Consider the following 18,184-nt stretch of genomic DNA (forward strand, 5'->3'; position numbering starts at 1 on the left):
CCGCCGGACTGAGCCAGGATCGAACCTGCCAAGTTGGGGTTAGAAGGCCAGCGCCTGAACCGTCTGAGCCACTCAGCCCGGCTAGCAAAAATGAGTGGGGATAATGAAAAAGTTAAAAGAGATAAGAGAAAGTAAAATATAAGCATGGAAATTAAAAGATAAGAATGTACAGGAGAGACTGAACAACAAATTACAGTTACTGAACTAGGAAATGTGGAAGATGAATGGTCCAACTTCAAAAGGGCATTTATAAGTGGGACAAACAGTGCCTGGGGTAGAACAATGACAAGAGTGAAGGAAAAGGAGACACCGTAGTGGAATGAGGTGAGAGAAGCAGTGAAAGAAAAAAAATAAGCATGACAAGAATGGAATAGAGATTAAAAAAAAGAATAAAGCAAAAGGAAGTATTCTGATAATAAAAGGAAATGCAAGAAACTGGTACGAGAAAAAAAGTTGGGAAGAATTTACACAAAAGATGGAAACAGATGGAGCTGGCAGTAAAAGAATGCTGTATGGAATTATAATTACACAAAGTAATAGGAAAGAAAAGCTGATGAAAAAGGAAGGTGGAGAGTAGGTAGCACATCCAGAAGAAATAAAAAGACGGAAGGAGTATTTTGATAAACTGCTGAATATGAGAAATTGTGGTAGTAATACAGTGTGATGACAACTTGTCAGATGATATAATGATGTCAGAGGTGGAATTAGCAGTCCATAAAATGAAAATGGGGAAGGCACAAGGGATGGATTAAATTAGAGTGCAAATGATAAAGGCTGTTGAACCTGTTGGACTACAATGGGTGTACAGATTATTAAAGTGCATATGGAAACAAAAACGTGTGGCATAGACTGGGGAAAGGGAATAACAGTACCAGTCTTTAAGAAAGGGGACAAAAAAGTGTGTGAAAACTACAGAGAAATCACATACACTCTTATCACAAGTTTGTTAAGAAGGAAGTCGATACTTTCCAGTGCTGACTCCGTTAAATGTAACTTAAAAAGCTTTTCAGTCTGCTGAACACACAGATTCAAAATAAATACAGTATTACATTATAACATACTTGTAAAAAAAAACCAACACATTATTAACCCTCTTAGTGCCAGGCCTGGGTGCTCACAGTATGCCAAGAGTGCCAGACAGATTTAGAGAATTTTGCAGGTTCTCACTCTCTGGACTATATAGTTCACAAATATTATAACTATGACTTGAAATTTTTATTAAATGTTAACAAGAAGACACTCTTACTGCTGAACTAAATTATAACATTAAAATGCTCTTGGGTATTTTGAAACAAATATTTTCCAAACAATTTTAAAACACCAAAAATTAAAAATCAGAAACAAAACAGAAAAAAATCAGAAAATTCAACTCAATGATATATTGATAACTTCTTCGAAATGTCCTATTTCAGATGAATAAACATGTAAAGTTTTACACTTTTATCTTCAGTCTTTTAAGAGTTATGTACAATGGTATCATAATATACAATTGGCATGTTCAACAATGGGATCGAACCTGGCACATGGGTTGTAGTCAGGGTGACCAGATGGTGATAGGATTATCATTGTTCACAAGAAGAAAGAATCTCAAGATCAATTGGAATCAGTTTCTTGAGAACATATTTCCAAACCATGCAATATAACGGGAGTTTTTGATCCTATAAGAAAATATGCTCGGCCTTCTAGTTATACCCATTTCCAACAAAACAGCAATGAAAGCCTTCATTTCAGTCAATGTAACCAGGTGCCACTGCTGTGCTCTGGCATGTGGTGACAAGACATGATTTCTCATATCTGTTTGTCTCTGTAATGAAGTTCCATAATTGAGCCATGAAAAATAAAATAAAAATACGCTATAGGTTTGCGTCTGACGAAGGGGCATGTCTCGGGCCAAGAGTTTCATAATAATCAGGTGAGGGTCTGTATTTTGAATCTTGACCTAACTGAATTTCACAGAAAACAGGAAATTGTTGCTGTTGGATAATGTTACAGTCGTCATCTTCATCATCATCATCAGTACTGTCAGTCAGACGGTCACTACCGCTTTCAATGTTTACACTCAGACAATGAGCACGTGGTTGAGTGTTTACAGAAAACTTGCCGTTATCACTCCCAATAACACTTTCACTTTCTCCTTCCTCGCTTGTTGGAGGAATGAATTCCTCATCTGAGTCTTCATCATCCTCTTCTTCACTAAAAATTATTAAGATATACAGCCAGTTCGTCATCGTTAACAAAATAACTTCTCCTGTTAGTCGCCATTTTACTTACGCGGCATGGAGATCATACGTCGTAGATGAACACGGACTTTAGACATTCAATGCATGATAACAAATGAATCTACGCACTATCTAGCGGCGTAGATAAAATCTAATGACAATTCTGTATGGACTCGACACGTAAGATGTTGCAATTTGACGGCCCAAGTGGTACTAATTTGTGTAGAATTACGCGCTATCCAAACAATGATATACCGTGGTTGGCACTTTACACATATATACGAAACAACGATATATCGTTGTCTGGCTCTCTACGCGTTAAACAAAGAAATAAAAATACACACTATAACTATTTATTTCTTGTTTAATAGTGTGGTTATTTTACAGGTATGTTATAGTGTAACCTGCATGTTCAACAGACTGAAAAGCTTTTAAGTTACACTTATCACAAGTGGCAAAAATACTGGAAAGGATATTAGAGAAGAAAATGAGAGAAAGGTAGAAGGAGAGTTGCAAGAGAAATAGTATGGCTTTAGAAATGGAAGTAGACTCAATCTTCAGCATGAAGCTCTTAATGGAAAAGAATTGAAATTGTGGAAAGGATCTGGTCATGGCACAGATCTAAAAAAGGCATACGATAGTGTTCCCAGGGAGAAGGTTTGGGAAACCATGGTCAAAAATAGACTAGGTCATACCTGCCAACTTTTAGAAACCAAAAATATAGGAAGATTTTTTAATTCTTGGATTTCATCACATACGGTATACTCCGGCATTGTCTATGTGAAAAAAAGGTCAGGAAAAAAGGCATACATATTTAGTTACAATGCGAATTGACCATTAAATTTAAAATCTTTAAACTAAGAAAACAGAAAAATGGTTACAAGAAAATGTACCTAATCACTCTCATATGACACATAAGAATAATAATATTTGTCACACCGACACACACAACAAAAAGCATAATACCGTTTTTTCTCGCATAAGTAACGCACTTTTTGACAAAAAATACAGGAGAAAACTTTGGATGCATAAATTATTCAAGGAATACAGATATTAGAAAATTATTTACAATTCATTTACATTTTAAAAAATACATCAAATATAATACAAACACAATTTGTTGAACTCATTTGCGGTCATCATCATTTGGAGCAAAATTCAGGTAAGTTAGACACGTGGGTATGAAGTATTTGGAAAATATTCTTCCCATTATGAGCTGACAATACGACCTGAATGACATACCGGCAAATAAAGAAAATTGTCCAACATGAGAAGGGCCGGGCATAGAAAGAGAGACCCTGCTACATTACCCCAAACCGTTCGTATCCAATCTTGTACGAGTGATGTATCCATCCACCCTTTTTCTTGAATACAAACGTGGATCACTTGCGAAAATTTTGCTTCAGGCATTGCTTTTCATTTTAGAACAATGTAAGGTGCAAGCTTTCTGCCATCAGCTGTTACAGCAAGCATTGCAGTACGCCATTGTTTTTTGCTTCCGGTAGCACGTACTATAACACTGTATGTTCCTTTCTTATCGACTGTTCCACTTTGGTATATGGAAACTGATTCGCGTCTGACCTGCGGTTCCTATAGGGGAGATCAAATATTCCTTCACTTTACGCTTCTCAATCACAAAGCGATGGTAAGGTAAGGGTGTGTTCTGCCCGAAGGCAGATCCGAACCTCCGCAGAGGTGTGCCTGAGCCAGAGTTTACGTACGGTAGGGTGGCCAGTTCTTTTCCGCTCCTCCATTCCCTTACCCCCCACCAACAGCGCGTGGAAACCCATCCACTTCTCGACCACGCCCAATGTTGCTTAACTTCGGAGATCTCATGGGATCCGGTGTTTCAACACGGCTACGGCCGTTGGCACAAAGTGATGAAAATGGTTGAAATCATTCATCACTTTTTGGCATAATGTTGTTCTTCGTCAAAGAGAATGTCCATTTCTCTTCATAAAATTAATCAAGCCTCGGCTAACCTTCAAATGCAAGACACTGATTCCACGTGCCGCGGCTATTTCTCATTCTTTAAAATACAGCATATCGTGAGAAATGGCTTATCCAACATTGCGTAACAAAATCATATAGTTAAGCAGATAATCCTCTACTTGCGGAAACTTGCTGCTTTTATGAGCGCGAAATGCTTTGCGAGACTTGTTGGCCGCTTAAAGTGCACTTCTGTAACCGCGGTAGCGGATGTTTAATTTGGACACTGAATACTTGCTGCCCGCTGCTCTATTCCCGTATGTTTCGGCGTAACTGATCACCGCGAGCTCGTATGATGCAGCATTAATCGAATACCGTGGACTGACAAGCAATTTTGAGATCACAGAATGTCCCGTAACCAAAACACTCGTAAAACTTGTGCAGTGGGATTTCCTGTCGGCTAATAACAGCACATTGCCTTATATTTGGAGTACCCGCTTTCGCTATAGGAAGCCTGCTATAGTTGGGAACTAATCATGGTGACCTCGCCTCACACCGCTACTTTCCAGCGGCAGCTCGGTGTCTATTAGCGACTTATAGGATTTACTACCTCTACTGCAGCCAGAGCTGCCAAGTTGGCTACTACACACTACACGAAGAAAGGGTAAATACTACAGAGAGTGAGGAAGAAAGTGGTTTGGCAGCCTCTCCAAAACCAACAAGAATCACTTAGAACTCGTTAACTCAGCAGGGTGCAGGGTGTGATTGACTACTGACTTTCAGCTCGCTTCCAGGAACTGAGGCCGTCATGTTTTGTCCCCAAATATACTTCAGTAGTTGACATCTTTATTTTGAAACGCAATTGGAGCTGAGTGATGGATGTTCGAAGTTGCGGGTGTGTCAAATACGTGAACAATTCTTTTCCCCCACTTTGGGCCCCAACATATTGGGATGCGTAAATTATGCAAGGGCGTCAATTACGCAAGAAAATACGGTGGTTTCCTTTATTGGCTGGTAAAATGAACGGAAATTTATAGGCATCTCTGAACACTTGGAGATAACGTTTGTTATATTTTTTGGCCATAACGAGAAAAGAAAATACCAGAGACTGTCACCGACACAACCCCTTAAAAACATTCAACTCATTAACATTATGCACTTAAATACACGAAACTACCACATACAAAACAATTTAATATGTCCCATACATTATTAACATATTGACACAGGAGGGGAAAGCACAGAAAAGCAAGGGAAAACACATGACCATCAACTCCGACAAAACTACGCACAGAACCGATGTTAACAGCGTGCGAACAACACAATAACAAACTCATTCTTTCGTCCCGATTAACTGAGTCGTTAGAGCGCACTAGACTCTTGCGTGCAGGACGATTGCCGCCCCGAATCCCCAGCTGTATAAAGTGCACACGCTGCTGTGGTGAGCGGGAAACACGATACACGAGGGCGACGGACAAAACACTCACGAAATAAAGCATCAAATTAACACGCTTGAAAGTTAGGTTTTGTAAATTACACAAGCACATAAGAATTTATCCCTTATTCTAGGGGAAGAGTATTGGACGTACTCGAGGTTATATTAGTAAAAAATCGGAAGAATTAAAAATAAATCGGAAAATCGGAAGACGAGTTAAAAACCGGAAAGTTTCTGGGTAAATCGGAAGGGTTGGCAGGTATGCTACGTATATGAACCATAGAAATGGTGCAAGTAATGTACAACAACTGTGTTGGCAGTGTACAGACTCCAGTTGGAAAGAAGGAATGGTTTAGAAATGACACAGGACTAAGACAAGTGAGTGTGTTGTCACCTTTTTTGCTTCTAATGGTTATGGATGAAACTGAACAGGAGACAGAGGAAGCATATGAGGAGTAAGGAGATTATACTCCTCATATTTGCAGATGATATTGTGGTCTGAGGAATGAACAGCAAGGAAGTGCAAGAACAACTTTATGCACTTAAAGAGAAAATTGAAAAGTATGGTATGATAATCATTGCAGAGAAAATTAAGACCATGGTGATATCAAGAGGAGAAAGACAAGGGAAAAGCATTGTGAAAATTGGTGGTCAAAGCTTTGAAATTGTTGTCAGTTTCAAATACCTAGGAAGTGAATTAATACAGAAGACAAGGTTGGACATGGAGATTAGCAAGAGGGTGCAACAGGCAATGCATTCTAGTAGAATGCAAGAAAGCTTGTCTGGAATAAGTAAGTACCAAGGAAGTGTAAATAAATAATGTATAAAATGTATTATGCAGCCATACTGAGTTAAGCAGCTGAGACCTGGACAATGACGAGTAGGAAGGAGAGTAGAATTCAAGCCAGCAAAATGAAATACCTAAGTATGATAGGAAAGATAAGGAATGACAGATTGAGAAACAAAGATATGAGAAAGGAGGTTGGAATGGAAAACCTAAAGAAGAGAATTGATAGGAATAAACTAAGACGGTTTGGCCATGTAAAGAGGATGGAGGAGAAAAGGATACCGAAACTGATGATAGAGATGAAGTTCAAGGGAAAGAGAGTGAGAGGGAGACTTAGAACAAGGTGGATCAATTCAATAAAGAGAAGTGCAAGAAGAAGAAACCTGGACTGGGACAAAATAATGGAAGAGGAATGGCAGAAGGAGAGAAAGGAAGATGGAGATGTGGCATAAATACCCCCACACAGCAGGAGCTGAATAAAGGGAAAGGAGAATGATTATGATAATTTCAATAATTAAGTTCTCTGAAGGAACCATTAAACTGACTGTGCATGAACTAAGCTCTTCAGGCCTCTTCAATCGTGACATAACCAGTGTTTCTCCCCAGTATAGCAGTGGGCTGATCAGTTGTTTATTTTTTGCATGTATAAATATATTAGTGTGTATCTTAGAATATAATATATCTCAATTTCGGGAGATAGTGTGTTCGAACTCCACTCTTGGCAGCCCTGAAAATGGTTTATTGTGTTTTCCCATTTTCACACCAGATAAAAGCTGGGGCTATACCTAAATTAAATAAATTAAGGCCATGGCTGCTTCCTTCCCACTCCTAGCCCTTTCCTATCCTATCACTGCCATAAAACCTATCTGTGTCGGTATGATGTAAAAAATAATAAATCAATATTTGATATTTTCAAATGATGTTCAGAAAATGTGTTGAAATGTTTTGAATCTTCTCAATAAGCTTCTTGCCTATATGTTTTGATTGGAACAGTTTCCCTTATTGTACAAAGTACAATGTGTCCCACTTCCAGCGGAACGGGCAGTTGACACGCACATGCACACTTTGAGTGGTGTGGTAATCATAACCTCGTGCTGACTCACTGCATAGCCACGAGGTGGTCAGTTACTTGAGTTTGTGTCATCGGAAACCGTGAAGCTGTGAAGTGATGTGTTTGCTGCAAGAGCACATGTGACTGAATTACAGTAGAATTAATTAGATTAATTACATTACAACACCGTTGAAATGCCAGTGATATTCACTCCTGAATAGAGATTTTCATGTATGACACACATGTAACAACCCAGTCATGTAGACAGGTGTGCAGGTGATTTCAGGAGAGATTTCCCGGGACTCCAGATCCAGGTAGAGAAACAGATATCTTGTGAATGAAATGGAAATGGCGTATGACTTTTAGTGCTGGGAGTGTCTGATGACAAGTTTGGCTCACCAGATGCAGGTCTTTTGATTTGACTCCCGTACCTACGCGTCATGATGAGGTTGAAATGATGATGAAGACAACACATACACCCAGTCCCTGCGCCAGCGAAATTAACCAATTATGGTCAAAATTCTCGACCCTGCCAGGAATTGAACCTGGGACCCCTGTGACCAAAGGCCAGCATGCTACCATTTAGCCGTGGAGCCAGACATCTTGTGAATAAAGTAAGAACAACGGGATCCTAAACTGAAATAAAGGGTTCTATCAAAGAAAAAATCAACAATATTTAACACTTCATTAGAATGATCTCTCACTAAATCTGTACGGCAATCTTACTGTGTTAAACGTAAGGAACTTCATCTTTTTTGTCCGTATTGAACTGAGATCACAATTAAATTAGAATCTAGCGGGTTCCACCTTTTCAATACAAAATACAATGTTGTTGGATGATATTTACAACATTATTTATTACAGAACATGTTTTGGATTTTCAATTTTTGAACACCGAAACATGTTCTGTAATAAATAATGTTGTAAATATCATCCAACAACATTGTATTTTGTATTGAAAAGGTGGAACCCACTAGATTCTAATTTAATTGTAATCTTACTATGTGCGATTTTTATTTGTGGGAAACCCTAAAAAATAATGTTTACAGAAATAATTCTCACACCACAGATGAACTTAAAAACAATATAACAACAGTATTGGTAGCAGGTAGGGACCCTCTTTGGAGGCAGCCCTGCCCAGGGAGTGGCACCCCTACCTATGTGAAACCCAGTGTGTAGCATCTGGTAAGGGTCCCATCTCAGGGTTATGAGCAAAGACCTCAACGGAATCTACAGTGGAGAAGATGGACTTCAGAATGGTGGAGATTGTGGACAAGGCAACCCAGTACTCTGGGAATAGTATGAGTACACTTTTCATCATCAGCGTTTGTTTCCCATGTTACGGGCAGCCGCAACGGCACCTGTTCCCCATGTAAGGGGCGGCCTGGATAATTGCTGGCTAATGGCTCTAAAATGCCTTTGAGAGTGGCCTAAAATGAGTGGTGGTAATTATCAGCCTCGGAAAAGGTTAGGGCGTACCCTGCTAAAAGCAACATACAGTTCTTGTGCTGGGGGAACTGTGATACTTGGACAACTAACATTTAATATTATGAAGGTGGGAATAATAAATGTCAGAAGAGTTGATTGATTTTATGGAGAGGGAGAATGTTGCAATGATGGAACTGAGTGAGGTCACGTGGAAGGGAAAGGGAGTGAAGAGGATGAGTAGAGGGTAGACCCCATATTGGAGTGGAGGAGGTGAGGCAAACAAAGGAGTAGGAGTGATTGTTAACAAAATCCTGGATGAAAATGTGGACAGGGTGCACTACATTAGTGGTAGAATAATCAGAGTACAACTCAGGATGGAAGAAGTGAAAGATTTCATCCAAGTTTATGCCCATCCGAACTGGTAACAGTGAGAAAAATATAGAGGAATTCTTGGAGACACTCGACGAAGTAATCACCGATGTGGAAGTTATAGTCTTAGGAGACCTCAATGTGCAGGTTGAAAATGACAGAACTGGTAAAGACGAAGTGATTGGTCCATTTGGATAAGGAAAAAGAAACAGTCAGGGAGATATGTTGATTGATTTTTGTGAGAGAAATGGAATAATTATGGGTAACACTTGGTTTAGATAGAAGAATAGTAGAAAGATCACTAGATATGGCTGGGACAAAAACAATTGATTATTTTTTGGTGGAGAAAATAAATCATAAACAGCTAATGAATGTAATAGCACTACCAGGTGAAGCGTTTGATGGAGACCACAGAGTAGTGGTGGCAAAATTGAAAATAGGAAAAATTGTGAGAGTAAAAGAAATAGGACAGAAGAAAATAAAAGTATGGAGATTAAAAGATAAAAGAACTCTCTCTGCTGCATGGAAAAGTATCGAAGCGAAGACCATCAACCGCATCACCTTATTGGATGCAATGAATTTCATCTCCGCTGCATAAAAAGGTGTCGAAGTGCGGACCATCGCCAATTGCTTTAATAAAGCAGGCTTTTTCAAGGTAAGATTCTAAATGTTGTTATATAAGGGTACTGTATTTTGTTGGTCTTCTGTATAAAACAAACCCTGCCATGGTGCAGACTGTAGAACAATAGACTCCTCACTGCTGCTCCGGTGGTTCAATTCCCAGTCACTCCACGAGAGCTTCGTGCTGGACAAAGCAGAGGTAGAACGTGTTTCCCTGGGCACTCCGGATTTCCGTCATCTTTCATTCCAGCAACACTTTCCACAATCATTTAATTTCTCACAATAATAACTAAACTTATGTCGTAATGCTCCACCTTTTCGATGCTATATTATGCAATAAACATTGCATCACAATTCAATACGGATCAAAACCATGAAGTTTATATCGTATGATTTAATTTCTCATTAGTTGATCATTGCCCTGGAGTGCAACAGCCCTCACCAGACAGAACAATTCCTTTGACCATTGTCAATTACGTGCTTCATTTTTCCCATTCCAGATCCGGTCGGTTGACTTGAAACAGGCTGTGGATATTCTGTTTTTGTATAAAATGTTTTTGTTTCACTAAGGGGTTAATTTGCCATTTAAACTTTTTTTAGGGACATGGTACAACACCTGGTGAAACAAATGTCCCTGTGACAACTGATAATGATGAGGATTGGGGTGCTGTAAGAGAGAAGTTGTCAGTTGGCAAAGGTCTAGTGACATCAGAAATCTGTGATGTCAATGACATGGTTGCGGATCATGTGTCACATTATTATTATTAATTACTATTATTTATTTATTTACATAGTTTACGCCCACATTGGAGCACTTAAATCAAACCCAAATACATTTATGTTAACAAAGAATTAACTGAAGATTTAGCTTGCATCATCTTCTTCCTTTCCCAAAACCTCTTCATTCTGGCTGACCTGGCTGCTCTTTCTTCATCAGATATGACACATTGTGTTGTACAGTTTTTAATGACAATCTTATTTATTTGTTCTTGAGAATCCTTTTTTCTTCTCTATTTTCAATTTGCTTCATTGTAATATTCAGCTCTTCTATATCATTCTGAATTTCTTTAAACCAATTATTTTTTGTTTTACTTTTCCAAAAGTAATTATATAGTTGTTTTATTATCCTATTATCATTTAATCTAGAAAGATGACAGAAAAAGGCAATTCTTCTTTTTCTCATCGCATCTATTATAGATTCACTTTCCCTATAAACCACTGCATTAGGCAATAATCTCCATTGTCCATCCACCTGATGTTTTTTATTAATGATTGTTCTGAGTATCCTTCTATCAACCTTTTGCAGTGTATCAGTTGTTGCTTCGGTGTTCAATTTAAATAGTGTTTCACAAGCATAAGTCGCTTCAGGTTTAATGACGGAACAGTAATGTTGAAGTTTAGCATTTAGTGAAAGAGATCTTTTTCTTGTACGTTGGCCAAGTAATTCGTTGTGTTTTTTTAAACTTAAATGTTCTGCTTTCTACTGATGATTTTTCATTGGGAGTTCCAAGTTATAATTTCACCAAGATATTTGAACTTATTCACAATTTTAATTTGTTTGGTATTGGCTAAGGTAATGGTTGGTGCTGTAACAGGGAAGGTTGGCATTATTTCTGTTTTTTCATATGAAATTTGCAATCCAACTTTTCTTGCTATGTTATCAAGTTCTTCTATTTGCAATTTAGCTTCTTCCATATCATTAGCACGTAGTGCAAGATCATCAGCGAATGCTAAACAATTGAGTCTTATTTTTCTGCCAATCTTGATGTTAGGTTGACACATCTTATTCCATTCCCGCATGATTTTTTCCAACACACAATTAAACAATAACGGTGAGAGTCCATCTCCCTGCCGAAGTCCAGTATTAATGCCAAATGGCTTTCAGAGTTCATTTCTAAATCTGACTTTAGATTTAGTGTTCCTAAGGGTAATTCCAATAAGGTGAATAAATTTTGGATGTAAACCAAATTCTTTTAGGATATTCAATAATGACTCACGATGGATACTATCATACGCCTTTTTAAAATCAACAAAAGTGATAACTAACTTTTTGTTTCTAACCCTATGATGTTTCATAATCCACATTAAACTGATAATTTGATCTGGACAACTTCTCCCTGGACGAAATCCTCCTTGGTATTCTCCACGTTCACAGTCAAGTTGTTCTTGAATCCTCATGTATAATAACTTTGAAAATTTTTTGTAAGTGATATCCAGCAATGATATCCCCCGATAATTGTTGGGATTTGATCTACCACCTTTTTTATGTAAAGGGTGTATTATCGCCATATTCCACTCTTCGGGCATTTTTTCAGTATTCCAAATGTCTATGAGGTATTATTATTATTATTATTATTATTATTATTATTATTATTATTAAACCTCACCATGATGGGTTCAACAACTATATTGCGTAGAGTGGAGTACTGTTGCTGCTGTAAATATAACTTATTTTACAAATTCTCATTTCCAATTGAAGGACTGGTTTTGAAGTTTTCCCAGTGATACCAGCAGTATTTTCACATTGTTAGCAGAATTTTCATGGTCATTCTTTGTAAACAGTGGGCACTGTATCAATAGAAGGCAGTGAAGAATGTTATATGTACTAGAAAGAATCTTGGGGAAACAGTATGATCAGTGATAGTCAGCTTTGCCTGATTATTTTGATTATTACAAAGTATCTTTTCACAAGATAACGGAATATATAATTTGGGAAGAATATTATTTTTTCACAATCACCTGAACATATTGCAGTAAGTTAAATACAATAAACACTATGAACTGGATTATAATAATATAATACACCCATGATTGTCATGTGTGAGAATTTCATTGAAGAATAAATAATAACAGTCATTCGGAAATCTATCATCAATCCAACTTTTATCAGATCACATTAACTTCAGAGTTCAGAAAAACTTATGAAGTATGGGCTAGCATGTTACAGAACAAGTTGGGGTAAATAACAATGTTATGGTGTGTAGTTAAATTGAATGTTGGGCTCACCAGAAATTCACAGCATGTAAAGAAACCATCTTCATCATTTAACCGGAATGTCCTGACAGGACAGAAACGACTATGAACTAGTCTTCTGTCATGTCTGAGGCTGTCCATTCCACCTAAAGCCAATGCTCGTCTTGAAACACGTATGGCAAAATTTGTAGGGGCTGAATTCTTGGCTTTGGGATCAGGGCATTTATGGGGTCTGTAATAGAACAACATTAGTTAATTAAAACATGAGTGAATTTAAGAAAGTTCTATGTTAAACCAGGAATACTTTCTTTAAAAAAATCCTTCTACATTGAGTACTTACACAAATAAATTGAACTGCGGACATGGTGCAACAGGATTCTTGCAAAGTGCATGTTGATTGGTCAGGTACTCGGTTATGATTGAATCTAGCGTTACACGTGACTCAGTCCCAGTTGAAGTCTTTATAATAGGAGAGGATGTACTAATGATGTTTGACTGTTCCCAAGATGTCTGCTTTTGAAGGGAGCGACAGGAACCACTTGACGTAGGGGTACTAGTAATGTTGATGGTTCGATCACTCTTCCTGGAAAGAAAACTCTTTAGAAAACAATGATATCTACAAAAAGAACATACAGTTTGGAAGACTTTTAAAGATTCTTTTTATTTTTTTTTATTTTTTTAAAATAGAGAAAACTCAGATATTTTTTACTTTAGAAGTGTTAGAATTTTACCAGGTGGGAATATACTAATAAAACAGCTAAATAAATTTAAGCATTTATATAAAATCATTACTGCTGTATTAGGTATATATTGCTTTGGTTTGTTATACTGGCAATTAACTTCATATTTAGAAGTAAAATTTTTGGATGAGTTTAAAGACTACACATGATTTAAAAATCATAAACTAAACTACGGGTTTACAAAATGACTTAAAAGTTTATTCTTTTGTTACTGGATTCATGAGGAAAATGTACATGACCAACTTAAACATAAAAGTAATTTTTAAGCATTCTGGTTCAAAATGTATATTTGATTAAAAAAGTTACAAAAAACATAACTTTATGGATTAGAATTTCCAGCAGCCTGTCGCCGAGCGTGTAGCAGTTGTCAAACCAACAGTGGTGGTGGTGATAAATTGTAAGGCCTCACACATTAACTTGCAGATTTTCTGAAGTAGTGTCATTTAGGTGGCCAGCATACCAATTTCAATGTTCCAGTTGCACAGTCATCTTGTAGTGAAAAGGTTTCTATTGGATAGTTTCAAAGACCAAGTTAATTTGTGTACTGCACTATGAGAGGTCTTTAACATGACAACAATTACAGCTTAGTGTGCTAAGATTCCTTGTCCATTCTTCATAATCTGACTACATTGGGTGGGATGAAATCAGTAAACTTCTTACCAGGCCTGCTTTTCCCACACCCTGGTGGGGTCATGGGTGTGAGCTGTGTCATACGTGTGTATTTGGTCCTGTTTTACGGCGGATGCCTTTCCTGATCCCAGTCCTGTATAGAGGGATGTATTAACTAATGTGTGTTTCTGTAGAGTTTGGCAGTGCACCATGCTATGTGAAATGAAGAGGAGTGTGTTGTTACAAACACAACCACCCAGCCAAAGGAATTTACCAGATATGATTAAAATCCCTGAACCAGCCAGGAATCAAACATGGACCCTTTGAACCAAAGGCCTCAATGTTCAATTGAGCTAATGAATTTATAGTTAAATCAGGCTCATTTGTAATACAAGGCGAACATGTTGAAATTCCTAGAAAGAGATGGAAACTGAAAACTGGTGCTGTTCTTCATATTCCCTGATTTGCCATAATATCTCACAAAACAATAAAAGAAACAAAAATCACCCCATAAAAGACAGCCTCCGAAGATGGAGAAAAGTTTAAGGAACAAATCATGAAAGCCTCACCGCGAATTAAACTTCGATGCTTGTTATCATCATCATCATCATCATCATTTCCCTTTATCCAGCTGTAGCCGGGTAGGGGCAAATATGGTTCCTCTCCACTTTCTTCGGTCTTTCCACCACTCCTCCTCCAACACTGTGTCCCAGTCCAGGTTTCTTTCTATAATACTGCGTTGGATGGTATCCTTCCATCTCAATCGTGGTCGTCCACGGCCTCTCCTTCCTTGGATTTGCATTTCCACCACCTTTTTTGGCATTCTTTCGTCGCTCATTCGCTTTATGTGCCCAAACCATCTTAGTCGGCTCTTCTCTATTCTATCATTCATTTTTTCCACTCCAATTTCTTCCCGGATTTTCTCATTCCTTATTTTGTCTCTTCTACTCTTCTGTATCATACTCCTCAAGAGTTTCATTTCGGCCGCCTGTATTCGACTCTCATCCTTCTTTGTGATTGTCCAAGTTTCTGCTCCGTAAGTTGTTATGGGTACGTAATACATCTTGTACATAGTATCCTTTGCTTCCATTGGCACATCTTTGTCCCATAACATATTCTTACACTATGATAGAAACAACTTCCAGCTTGAATCCTTTTACTAATCTCAGCATCCAGTCGAGCATTCTCCATTAATTCACTCCCCAGGTATTTAAACGTTTCCACTACTTCCAGGTGCTTGTCTGCAAGTCTAATCTGACCTTTCCCTTCTTTCTCCCCTCTAGTCATAACAAGAGTTTTACTCTTTTCTACACTTATTTTCAATCCACATTCTTCAATCTTCCCATTCACCACATTCAACTGTTCTTGAACCTTCCTGTCGTCTTCTCCCCAAATCACAATATCATCTGCAAATAACATCATGTTCATTTCTTGTTGTGAGAGTGCTAAAAGAAATAAGAAAGGGATGAGATATGACAATCAATTCCTTTTACATAATCTCTTATTTACAATTAAATCACAAAGGGCAACAGACACTGTTTAAGGCATGCCATGCTTGCCCTTCCTTTGGAGGCTCACCTGAGAAAATTGTTAAAGGTCATAAATGCCTTTACGGGATGTCTCTTAGATTTATTTGAATGGTTTGCCATTCGCGGAAGGAACATCCCTGGGTGGTTTTGTGTTCTCGATTTCAGCTAGTAACAGGGGAGTATACATTCATATCAAACCTTGTTCTATTTCTCTACGGGGTTGGGTATGAAGTGAGATGAATCTTTGTAGCGAGGTTTTACGACCAGATGGCCTTGCTGACATAAACCTCATTAGAGTCAATGAGATGAAATGAAGGACATGATAATATAATAGTAGGAGGGAAGGGTGAAACCCAGTGTTGCAACATAGCCTCCTCCTGTCAAATAGCACCAAGGGGTCTGCTCAAGGCTTAACATCCCTATTGACAGACTAACCGCCATCAACAGTGTCATGTGCCCTCATTCCACATGATCACTGTGAAGAGGATTGGAATTGCATCCAGACTTCTGGCATGCAATTAGAAATTGTAGGCCTATGCCACCACTTCTCCTATGCTGCCAGCCAACATTCTGATGAATGACACTTTTTTTCGACCAACGGGACTCAAACCGGTTAATCACAGTGTCATACCATATAGACTTGTTGTCTTAATCATTCAAACCTCAAGATATGAGTCATGATTTCTGTATTGACAGCTAAAATCGCTAATATAGCAATTTATTGCCCAAGTTATCCTCCTGGGACTAGACCACACATAAGAACACACCATCGACTGGACAATGGGAGGCAATCCTAACACTACAATAATTGTTGCCATCATCTAAATTTCTCTATTTTTTTCTCGTTAGCTGACATTCAATTATCCAAAATATTACTTAAGTGGATTACTAGTGCAAACATAAAGAATTTTAACAATTAAAACTTTTAAGATCATGAAATCATCCAAAACAAGATCTATGCATTAGATGTAGACTGCACATTGTTAATTTGAAGTGTTTTTAATCATTATTATGTACAATTAATTTCTACTGAAGATGATTCAATCAGGGTTGAAACACGTATACAAGTAAATTTTAGATGTAAAACACTTGCAGTACTGAACAGGAGGATAAATTGAGCAATAAACTGTTATATTAGTAACATTCACACCTCGTCTTTAGCAATTCAGTTCGGGACAGATATACTCAGGTACCATGAACAATATGATCAATTATAATTTTGACTATGTAACAACACAGGTATTAGAACTCAGAATAGTGTTTATGGTGATTTAAGAGAACTTCCTATCGGAGTGTCAGTGTCCAGTTGTTCAATATACATCAGCTACATCAATGCTTCGACACAGCAACGCTTTGAAACGGTGACAGTGCTTTATTTATCGTCTCACCTCTGTAGAAACACTCTGCATTACATTACGTTAAAGATGAGATGACACTCGTTAATAGATGCTCCATACTCCAAACCACAAGTCAAGTTACTAACCGAACAATTACTTTCCAACCAAACAATGTACTCCACAATGTAAGATCTTTGTTTTACACAGAAAAAGCACATTGAATAAAGAGGATAACATATTACATAGGGTAACGTCAGCAGTAGTTCATGCTCCATCAAATTTATCAGGTACTTGTGAAAGGAAGCTAAGCTAGTCAGCGAGCCTAGATGAAGCTGACTGACAGAGAGAGACCCCATTTCAGATTTCCTATGGGAATCAACATCTATATCATCTGATGGCCAAGCAGGCATCAATCTATGATAAGGAGACAAAGTCTCTCATAGTGCATTGGCACTGCCGGTGGTTACAATTAGCCTACGCAGTGGCCTCCACGGTATGCACTAGCCAGCGTCTTGGTAGGTGTGCTAGGTACCAACTGATGAGCCCAGACTAGCACATGGGGGCGAAACGCTGGCAAACAGGAATGAGTTAGCTGGAAAATTTATAATGTCCAATAACGGACCATTTATACTGGTATTATAAATTTACTCATTCGGAACAAACATTTCAGATTTCCTATGGGAATCAACATCTATATCATCTGATGGCCAAGCAGGCATCAATTTATGATAAGGAGACAAAGTCTCTCATAGTGCATTGGCACTGCTGGTGGCTACAATTAGCCTACGCAGTGGCCTCCACGGTATGCACTAGCCAGCGTCTTGGTAGGTGTGCTAGGTACCAACTGATGAGCCCAGCCTAGCACATGGGGGCGAAACGCTGGCAAACAGGAATGAGTTAGCTGGAAAATTTATAATGTTCAGGAATTTTAACAATAATTGGTTATTTCCCCTGGCACGGAGACTGGGTGTATGTGTCGTCTTCAACATCATTTCATCCTCATCACGGCACGCAGGTCGCCCAAGGGAGTCAAATCAAAAGACCTGCACCAGGCCTCTCCGGAGGCTACATGCCATTATTATCTGTAGGATTCTTTCCAACATTTTGTACGTCGAATTCCATCGTGTAGGGCAATCTTCTTTGGGAGTTAAAATAGG

General features: G+C 38.2%; 1 protein-coding gene across 3 annotated transcripts in view; it reads right to left on the reverse strand.

Annotated features, from left to right (window-relative positions):
* mahj (LisH and WD40 domain-containing protein mahjong) overlaps positions 1–18,184 on the reverse strand; it is a 460,349-nt gene that overhangs the window by 78,713 nt on the left and 363,452 nt on the right. For all 3 annotated transcript variants that reach the window (XM_067136681.2, XM_067136682.2, XM_067136683.2), the window contains 2 exons: positions 13,153–13,395; positions 12,846–13,044 (listed from right to left, as the gene is read on the reverse strand). In XM_067136681.2, coding sequence (XP_066992782.2) covers positions 12,846–13,044; positions 13,153–13,395 — 442 coding nt within the window. The remainder of the gene's footprint in view (positions 1–12,845; positions 13,045–13,152; positions 13,396–18,184) is intronic.

The sequence above is a fragment of the Anabrus simplex genome, chromosome 1, assembly GCF_040414725.1.
Source record: "Anabrus simplex isolate iqAnaSimp1 chromosome 1, ASM4041472v1, whole genome shotgun sequence".
Lineage (NCBI taxonomy): Eukaryota > Metazoa > Arthropoda > Insecta > Orthoptera > Tettigoniidae > Anabrus > Anabrus simplex.